The following is an 11,177-nucleotide window of genomic DNA, read 5'->3' as shown; positions in this document are numbered from 1 at the left end:
AGCTATTAAATAATAAGTAAATCCCTTTTTTTATATCTTTTATATCCTCTTATATCCTCGAGTTTTAAATCCTTAAATTATTTTTTTATATATAATTCTAATTATAATATAAACTACTTTATTTAATTTAAAAATTAACTTTATTTACTAAGTTCTATATTCTAAATCTTATTATTATTTTAAAAAAGCTATTACCTTAGGCTTTATTATAAACTTAGCGGTAGTTTATATTTAATAATATCTTATTTCTTATTTTTATACTCTTTAAAAAATAAGCCCTTTTATTATTTATTATAAATATATTAAAATTAAGTAATTATTATTATATTTTTTAAAATATTTTTAATTCGTAATTATTAAATATAAACTTTATTTAAATTAAAGGCTAGTTTATAAATAATAATATTTTTATTAATATTATAATAATAATTACTCGTTTTATAAAGGCTCTTAATATTTAGTACTACTTATAATAATTATAATCCCCCCGACAGAGCAATCCGCCGGGGCTATACTATATATTACGTATTAAGGAAAACTAGGTATATTACGCTCTATACCTAATTACTAACTAAAATAGCTCCCGACCTTCCGCTATATTTAGCTATTTAGAGGGCGAGCTATACCCACTCTAACGTATATAATACCTCTTAGTACTAGCCTACGTAGGCGGCTAGATCCTATATAATACGCTCTTTCTCTTTAGTTATCTATAAACCTCTTAAATAATATCTCTAGTTCCTAATTATCGTTACTTCTTAGTTATTAACTTTATAGAGTATAATTTCTAGCTTAGTATTAATTTACTAAATCTTAATATCCGTATTAGCTTAATTATTAATAATGTTCGTACTATTACTTAGCTAGATTCCGTATTATTAAAAAGCACTATACTACTCCTTGAGTATACTTATATTAGCTATAATAACTAAAGTATCGAGCTAGCTAAAGAGGGTACCTAGCCCGAGAGGGGTAGACTTATTAATAAGCATCTTAGAGTAGGTTCTCGTTAAAGTAGTAGTAGTTTATATATTAATAGGTTTATTTAATAGGTTTATTTAGTAAATTTATTTAATAAATTTATTTAATTAGAATAGAGAGTAGCTTTAGGTAATATTAAAAGTAATAAAAATAGAAAAGATCTTTATAAGCTCTAAAAAATAATAAATATTAGCCCTTTTAGCCCTTTTTTTTAAAAATACCTACGTTATTATTAAAGTTTAGAACCTTTATAATTAAAAAAGGCCGCTTCTAACCTTTATAGCTAACTATTATAACTAACTATTATAACTAACCTCTACTATTAACCTTTTTAGTTAGCGCTATTGCGTAAGTATATTATTTAGCTTATCGTTAGTAAGTAGCTAAAGAGAGTAGCTTACCTATCCTAAATTAAATAACAGTTTTTATATTAAAATTACTATATTATGTTAAGTACGTACTTAGGGTATATTATGTATATTATATAGTTAAAAAGTATACCGTATTATATAATTTCCTTTAAAAGCGTAATTCCATTAAGGTCGATCTTTTGTACCTATAAAGCTAGAAAAAAACCACTATATAACGATTATAATTAGTACGTAGTGCGTAGTTAAGTATTATTAAGGCTAAATTATACTAATAATAAATAGGGCTAGAACGAGGATCGTAATAAATAAGAAAAAGGTATTATTATTAAATCGGGTTAGTTAGAAATAAAGTTTATAAACGATAATAACTCGTTAACTTAAAGTAGAGAGTACTAATAGGACTACTAGAAATTAAGTAATAAAGTACTTAGTACTTAGTAATAATATAATTATTAATTAAAAATTAAAAATTAAAAATTAAAAATTAAAAATTAAAAATTAAAAATTAAAAATTAAAAATTAAAAATTAAAAATTAAAAATTAAAAATTAAAAATTAAAAATTAAAAATTAAAAATTAAAAATTAAAAATTAAAAATTAAAAATTAAAAATTAAAAATTAAAAATTAAAAATTAAAAATTAAAAATTAAAAATTAAAAATTAAAAATTAAAAATTAAAAATTAAAAGTTAGTTATAGTATATAATTTCAAAAAGTTATTAATAAAATAATAATAGGCGGGCGGGTTATTATAAAAAAATAGCTACGCTTTCATCAATAATCGTCTCGATAAATTACTATAATAACTAAATACCTTTTTATTTTTATATTTTAAAAAAATAAGCCTTTTATTATTTATTATAAATATATTAAAATTAAATAATTTCAATAGAGTTTTGCTATTAGGTAGTTCTATTTAGCTATTAGGGTAGTAATCTATTTTTATCTAGCCCGTATAGCTAATTAGAGGCTACTAATTTTTAATATACCTTCCCTAGCCTACCTCTTATACTTACCGTACGGGCCTAAGCTTAAAATACCTACTTTAACTTAATACATTATTAATACGTACTACTACTAATTATATTTTTACCTACCTACTTCTACTTCTTACTTAATTACTTACTTACTTTTTAACTTACTTTTATTTATAACGTAATTACTACTTTTATTTTTAACTTTAATTACTATATTATCGCTACTACGTAGTTAATTAATAATAAATTTATTATAACTTTTAATATTAGTAATTAATTTAAAAACTCTTATAATATTACTAATATTTTTCTATATATTAAGAACTTATTAAAACTGCGCGCTTATTAATTTAATTAATCGCTTTACAATTAACCTCTAATTATTTATTTATAACTACGGCTTTATAATTATTCATTATAATAAATCTAATTATATTAATAGTATAGTTACTTATTATATTTTATAATATAATTATAATATTATTTATTAGACCCGTATTATCGGCCTTTATTAATTAAAAATATAAAAGTTAGCTACCTTTAATAAAATATAATTATTATTTATATTTAAAACGAAAAAAATAAACGTTTAGAATTAAAATAGAGATTATAATTATAACTTATCCCTTTATTTATTAATTTATTTTATTTATTATTAACTTTTTCTAACTAAACCGCCCTTATTAATAGCTTATTTAAATATAATATTATTAAACTTCGCAAAATCTTTATAATAGTCCGCAATTATATACTTAATATATTATTATATTTTAAATAAAAAACGTTTATAATAAGTAATAAAAATAGTACTTTAACTATTTTATTAATAAGACCCTATTTAAATAATTTTTATAATATTTAAACCCGTAGCTTTTATTATTACGTTTTATAAAATAAAAAAACTTAAACTTATTTAAAGCTATATTATAAACTTATTTATAATATAAATAAATATAAAAGTACTTTTTATAAATAGTTAGCTTTAATAATATATATAAAATTAATAAGTTTAAAATACCTTTTTTAAATTATTAGTATTATAAATACTAGCTTATTATTTAATTATACTTTTATTATTATTTTATTAGAACGCTACGAATTATATAACTTTTTATATAATTATTTAATATAATTATATAAAAATAAGAGCTAAAGTACTATATATAACTATTATTAACTTCGAAAATACCCTATACTAGCCTACTTAAAATCCTACTTACTATCTGACTCTACTCTAACTTTATATTTTTATATTAATATAAATATAAACCTGAATATTAAATATAAATAGCTAAGTAATAGTACTATAAAAGTTTAAGATAAGTTTAATATTAATAAGGATAAAGAATTTATTAAAGCTTTTATATTAGCTTATAAAAGTAAAAAGTTATTATTACCCTCCTTTATAACTTATAAATTATAATACTTAATAAGATTTTATATATTAATAAATTATTTATTACTTAATAGCTCGAAGTTATTAAGTTTAAGTATATATTTATAGGCTTTTATTAGCTATAAGTATACGTATTTTACGTAAATTTAGAAGTTAATTTTAATATTACTTAAGGAAAGTTATAGCGGATTTTATTAACTAGATTTTAGTTTTTATACTTAGCTAATACGTATATCCCTTTATTATTAATAAGCCTAATATTTTATTAATAAATATAAGAACTTTAGTATATATACGAACTTATTTACTAAGACTACTTATAAAAACCTAAAGTTTTATATTATTACTAATTATATAAACCTCTCTACTATTCTCTAAATAATTAACGAAATACTAACTAATAAAAAAGAGGGTACGTTATATTATTATTATAGAATTTTATACTTATTATAAATATCTCTACTAGTTATAATTAAGTAATATAATTAAATAAATAAAATATAAAGCTCTAAATTTTATAGTTTATTAATACTAAATTATTTTTATTATAATATTATTACTTAATAATAAGAACTTACCCGGTCTTTAATTTTACTATAAGCGTTTTATAAACTAATATAATCTATTTTATAGCTATAAGATCCTCGAAATTTTAAAAACGTTTAGAAGTTAGTTAATAAAGTATAATATTTATTTATATTAATAGCTTAAATAGCCCTTAATATATTAATCTATTTTATTTATAAAATATATATTAACTTCCTTAAGATCTTAATAATACCTAATATAAATTAAAAATCCCTGTATTATAACTAGTTTATATAAGTAATTATATAATCAAAAATTCTAAATTTAATATTTATATTTATAAATAATATCTTATTATTAAGTAACCTCCTATTAAATAGCCTCTTATTAAATAGCTTATTATTATTAAATAAATAGTTTAAATAGCTTTATAAAATTATAAACTTAGCCCTATAGCTAGTAAAATAAGTATTTATTATAAATATTTAGTATTTAAATATAATATAAAGGACGAATTAATAACTAAGCTATTGTAAGAGATTATTTAAAACTATATTATAATTAAAAAAATATTTTAATATTAATAAAACGTAATAAACGTTATACTAAGTAGCCGCTAGTATTTATAGTACTAAAGAATCTCTAATTTAATTAATTAATTAATAAGAGGCCGTAATTAAAAATAGTTTTAATAATTTTAAAAAAATTAAGATTTAACGAGATCTTTTGATTATTATAATAAAAACTAAAATAATTTTTAAATTATATTACTTTATATAAGTAATTAGAAATAATCTAAGTATTTAAGTAAAATATAGGTAATTATATTAATTATAACTAATATAAGATGCGGGCTAAAAAAACTCTACTAATCTATACACTTTAATTAGTTAAAAAAGTAAATTACTACCCTAATAGCCAAATAGTACTGCCCTAATAGCAAAAGTCTTTCGATATTATATTTTTAAAATATTCCTAAGTACGTTATTCCTAAGTACGAACTTTATTTAGATTAAGGCCTAGTTTATTAATAATAATAATAATATTATTTTTCATTAATATTATAATAATAATTATTCGTTTTATAAGGGCCTTTAATATTTAATAAACTAATACGTAATACGTAATTAAGCTATTATATTATTAAAATTAAACTATTTATTTTATACTTCTATTTTTATTAACTACTCGAGTAGTTCTTAATATCGGTTATATAGTATTAATGTATAATATTAGTAAATATTCTTACTATCTTATCAAACTATTTTTTATAATTTTTTATTTTTTTTTTAATTTTCCTCTTATAATAAAGTTTATAATCACGGATTAATAATAATATTAAGCGTAGGATATTATTATTTTATAAACCTATTTAGGTAAGTTTATAGCCCCTTTAAGTAATAATAGCTTATAATAATAATATTAAAATACCCTTATTACTGTTAATAATACTAACCTCTATAAGTACTAATATTTAATATATATTAACTCTTATATATATATATTCGTTACCTCGTTTCTTTTATTAAAATTAAAAACGCTTTCCTTATTATTAATTACTATTATTATTAAATTATTTACTTATTTTTAAATATATATTATTAAAATACTAAAGTACTTAGAACTTATTAACCCCTAGGGCTTTTTAATAATTAAAAGTTCGATTTTATAAGTATTATTTTAAAAACCCCGAAGTATAATAAGGTCGTTTTAAAAATATAAACTAAATACTATTAATTTAAAATAAATATATTAATATAAGTATTACTCTTATTAATACTTAATTTATATATTATAATTAGAATTTTAAAATATTTAACGGATTTTAAAGTATTATTTATATTTTGAAATTATAATATAAAAATAAATTAAAAAGATAAAAAAACTTTAAAGTTATTAAATAGGTTAAAATAAAAATAGTTTTTAGTTATTTAAAAGCAATTAATATATTATATTATTAGTAATAATTTAAACTATATTAATATTAATAATTATAACTAATTATTATTAATTATAAAGTTTATTAAGTAATATATATAATAAAAACTCGATATTAACCCTTATAAACTAGCTTATTTATAGGGTAAAATTAGCCTTTAATAACGGGCTAAACCTTAAAAAGTAAAATTAAACTATATTAATAATAACTAGAGGAATAAAAAAGTATTATTATTAAATTAAGTTAATTAAAAATAAAGTTTATAAATAATAATAGCTTATTAGCTTAGAGTAAAGAGTATTAATAAAAACGATTATTAAAAATTAAGTAATAAAGTACTTAGTATTTAATAATAATATAATTATTATTTAAAAGTTTAAAAAGTTAAAAGTTAAAAAGTTAGTAGTATATAATTTTAAAAAGTTATTAATAAAGTAATAGTAAGTAAGTGGGCCGTTATAAGAAAATAGTTACGCTTTTATTAATAATTGCCCTTAGTAAATTATTATAATAGCTAGAGGCTATATGAGGGTTTATAAAGTAATTACGTGCTTAATATTATTATTAAAAAGAAAAATTAATAAGTACTTTTATTTTAAACTCTATTACGAGCCTTATAAAATCTAGTTTTAGAGCATAAGTTAGTAGTTAGCTTAATTATATTTTGTTTAAGGAATCTAGACTATCATAAGCCTAGGCGGCTACTAAGTGTAGTAGGTAGGAGCTAATAGTATAGACCTCGCCCCAAGACGTACTCAGATGCAGCCTAGCGAGTGTAAGCGCGGAAGTGCCCACTTGATGGGAAGAATTCACAAGGCTAAGTAGATAGCTGAGCAAGCCAAGTCAGCGGATATCACAATACCCGCCAGATCGCCACGTCAAGAAGAACTCAATTAGGTTAGGCTCGGAAAGTAGTTAACAGGTGCTGTTGGATGCGGGGTTTCGAACCAAACTAAAGCCAGCCGCCTCGTCTTAATCATCCGTGCAAAGTCACCAGGGATGGAGGGCTTCACAAGCCTTTTTCGCCGTGAAAATGAGCGAGAGATTCAACCTTATTTTGAAAGCTTTAAAGCCACAGCAGTCATGTCTCTACCGTTGGTTTTGGCACCCCAACCGCCGTCTTCATCATTCATGGCCATCCCTTCAACACTCCATCGTCCAGCTACTGTCCTCAACTAAACAACACCATGGTTTATTCCTGGGCACTTATTGCTTGTGCACTCTGGTCTATGATTGCAGCTTCGCCAATTAGTTCCGACGCGGCGACCTTGCTTGCCCCAAGATCCGGTTCTGCTAAGACCGGTAAATGCTCACCGGGTTGCGTCAAACGAAATTTTGTTTTCACGTAGGCATCTTAGTTCTGGAACAACAGACGCTGTAGCCCCCATTCCTTTCATACGAACACTGACACAGTCGCTCTACAGAGGTCTGCCCTGGAATCATCCTGCTATCGCAGCAAGTGGATTCACTCCCAAACAGGTGGAGGCCGGCATTCGGGCAGACATGGCAGCAATTATAAAGGCTGGCTATAACATCAAGGGTGTGCTACCTTTTCCATAACTATGTGATCGTACACTGATATGATCATAGCTGTTCTTCTTGGCCCTGAAGATGGCTTGGACTTCCTCTCAGAAGAGTTGAAGGGTGTAGACTGGACCGGAACAGGTGTTGGTTTCGGCGTTCGGGGGAATCCGACGCCAGTGATCACACGCCGTCTCATGGGTTTGCTTCACCCCCGGGCTGAGCATTGTGCCATGCACTAACCTGCCATACCTACAGACGCTGTGCAACTTTATCGGGATGAAGTGCCCCAGGCTAGGATCTTGTTCAATTATTCGCCAGTCACGTCCCTCTGGGCAATTCAACAATACTATCCTCTCTCTGCAGAATGCTCAAACACCAACGGAACTGATCTGGTAGGTTCATGACCCACCATCTGATGTTTTCGTCACTCACTAGAATTAAAGGGTATTGCGATCCGTTGTCGTGCCTGCTCTCCGTCAGCTTAGTAGTAGGAGACTTAAGTGGGTGATGCTGTCTGAGAGATCGTCTGATGATAACCTCATTTTTCACTGTGGATCATGAGTAGCATCTTGATGTTACATCGACAAATCCTCCAGTCAATGTAAATTTCCCGGCGGCAGACCGGGTCATCACCACCCAAACTTCAAATTGAGCAACATTGCATCGATGGTCATCAATGTATTTGCGACATCAGAACCTCTCGTATCACAATCCGCTAAATTTGGGCTGTTGACCTGTTCCAGATTTTCTTGGAGCATTTAGAATCACCAGAAGAGAGCATGGTTTATTCAAAGCAACTTCGCGTTCTTCCTATTTGACTAGTCCAGAGCTTCGAGGAGCTTGGTGCAAGGGGTCTTAGCCAAGAAACACCTAATGCTCATCGACCATGGCCACAAAGATGCCCAATAAGAGATAAAAGTGTTGGTATATATGTCACCGTCGCCAGTGGCAGCATTCCGATTGAATAACGCTTATACAACCATGAAAGATACCTACTGCTGTCAAGGGGACGCCCACATGAATAGGTAGTCGTGATAGCTAGCAAACCTACTTTCGTCGCGTAGGATAAGTCGAAAGCTAATAGTATCTGCATAAGATCCTCCATCTCACCTTATGAAGACAACCATTGCACGTTGGTCTTTGTGCATGAATCGACTCCGGAGGCTTTGTGACGGCGCGTTCATATAGGCCTGCTAGCAACATTGCGACGCTTCCATTCACTTTTCCTTCTCGGCCATTGGTGGGTGAAGAAGACGGGCTTAGCTGCTCACGTGATTAACCCAAGACTCTGGATAGTCCGTCGACCTAGGTACACTACATTGCCTTGCTTACCTGAGCTACTCCCCCGTGCGGAAAATACTTTCCCCAGACACTTAGACTGGACCGGGCCAAGCACATGCCAAGATACTCAGTTCCTGCTACGGTACTCCGTACGGGGTACGGATACGGATACTTAGGTCGGCTTCGAATGTGTACCCATGGCGGCCGTTCCGCCGTCGCAAAGGGCAAAGTGACCTGTCGCGACCGCGCGGTTCGCCCGGGTACTCCAGGCGTTCGTTCGTAACTCCGCCCGTTGGTAGATGTGGAGACTGACTCGTGGAGTGGTCCTACTCCCATCGCCGTGGGCGCAAGCCATCTGATCAAAACCAGCCCCAGATGCTCAGTCTGACCTTTACATCCATACATACTAAGGTACCTAGGTAATGTACATACCTAGTCCGACAGCGACTGATTGTCAATGCGTCTCGACAAGGGTCAGAAAAAAGTAAGTACTGCCCCGCCCTTAAAAAGTGTTGAATTAACCTTATAGTTTTTAAACCACGTAAGTTACTCTCTTGTAAATACTTATAATAATAATTTAAAAACTATATAATAAGGTTTTCCCAGCTTTATAAGCATAAAAAATCGACCTTAATAAGATTAAGCTTTTAAAAAAAATTATATAATATAATACATCTTTAATATATATAATATATATAATATATCTTAAGCACGTATTTAATATAATATAATAATTTTTATATAAAAACTATTATTTAATTAAGGATAAGTAAGCTAATTTTAATTTAAAAATTAACAATTTTAGTTTTATTAACTTTAATAAATAATAGTTCTCTTAATTTTTCAAATTAAAAATAATAATATTTAAACTTATATTTAAAAATAAAATTATTATTAACGTTTAATTTTTAAAATTAATTACTTATTAAAAATAGTATTTTAATATTTAAATTTTATTTTTAGATATATTTTATATAAAAGTATTAATCTTATAATATTTTATATAATTAATTAAATAATAATAATAATAATATTTATTAAAAGAAAACAGTTTTAAGTAGTTAAATTTCTAGTATAGTAGCTATAAAGAAGTAATAAGGAATATTTTTATAAAAGAATATAATAAGTAAATATTTATATAAAGGTAAGAATATATAAATATAGGGAAAATAAGTATACATAAAAAGGTTTAGGTAATAAAAGAGTAATATAATCAAATTATTATATAAGAAGTTACTTATTTAATAAAAGGTTTAACTAAAAGATACCTATATATAAGTATAAAACCTCCTATTAAAATATTCTACTATTTATTGATTATAATATAATTAATAAGTATATATATAAGTATATACGTAATCGTAATACGTAATACTACTTTAAGTAAATTCTAGCGTATTTTAATACTTTCTAGTACTTTTATAGCTTATATAGTAATATTAATTACGTAATTAATATATATATTAATTTATAATAAGTATAAATTAGTATAATATATTATATACTTACGTAATATAAAGAATAAGGCAAATAATAAAGTAAATAAATTTACTTTTTAATAAAATTAACTTTTATAACTAAGAATATATTTTTATAAATTTAATTATTAATATTAAAAATATTTAAGAGTATTTTAATTTATAATAAAATAATATATAATAGTTTTTTCCGGCTTTATAAATATTAAAAATCGACTTTAATAAAATTAAGTTTTAAAAAAGTTATATAATATAAGATACTTTTAATTATATAATATTTGATTTTATTTTATTTTATATACTATATACGTAAAAAGCTAACTCTATATAAATATATTTTTATATATAGTTTCTTTTAATAGTATATATTAATATATACGTATTTTATTAAGTTAAAAGTATAAAAGTATTTTATAATATATATAAAGCTTTTATTAAAAGTACTTATAGGCTATATATCTAGCCGTATTACTAATTATTTATTAATTATATAGCGTAATACCTAGGTAAGTAGATAGTAAGTTATTTATTTAATTATAGTTATAAATAGTACGTAACGATATTATTAAAATTAGAATTAGAGCTACTTAAAGTTACTCTATTATAGTTTTTAAATCTTTTACCCGTATTATACTAAGTTATAATATAATTAATATATTATAAATAGCCTTAAAGATAATATTAAATACCCTGATATATTAATA

The 11,177-nt window shown here is 24.9% G+C and overlaps 1 protein-coding gene across 1 annotated transcript; it reads left to right on the top strand.

Annotated features, from left to right (window-relative positions):
* Nucleotides 1-7,175: 7,175 nt before the first annotated feature.
* HER10_EVM0001942 (uncharacterized protein) lies at nt 7,176-8,118 on the top strand (the record flags this gene model as incomplete). The annotated part of the gene is made up of 4 exons (XM_035471674.1): nt 7,176-7,535; nt 7,615-7,730; nt 7,781-7,912; nt 7,970-8,118. The coding sequence occupies exons 1-4, from the start codon at nt 7,378-7,380 to the stop codon at nt 8,116-8,118; spliced, it is 555 nt and encodes a 184-aa protein (XP_035336934.1). The 5' UTR covers nt 7,176-7,377.
* Between the last annotated feature and the right edge of the window lie 3,059 nt (nt 8,119-11,177).

Source organism: Colletotrichum scovillei (genome assembly GCF_011075155.1).
Source record: "Colletotrichum scovillei strain TJNH1 chromosome Unknown Contig00002, whole genome shotgun sequence".
Classification (NCBI taxonomy): domain Eukaryota; kingdom Fungi; phylum Ascomycota; class Sordariomycetes; order Glomerellales; family Glomerellaceae; genus Colletotrichum; species Colletotrichum scovillei.
The sequence above is the reverse complement of the archived record's forward strand: the minus strand, read 5'-3'. Positions and strand labels throughout refer to the sequence as shown.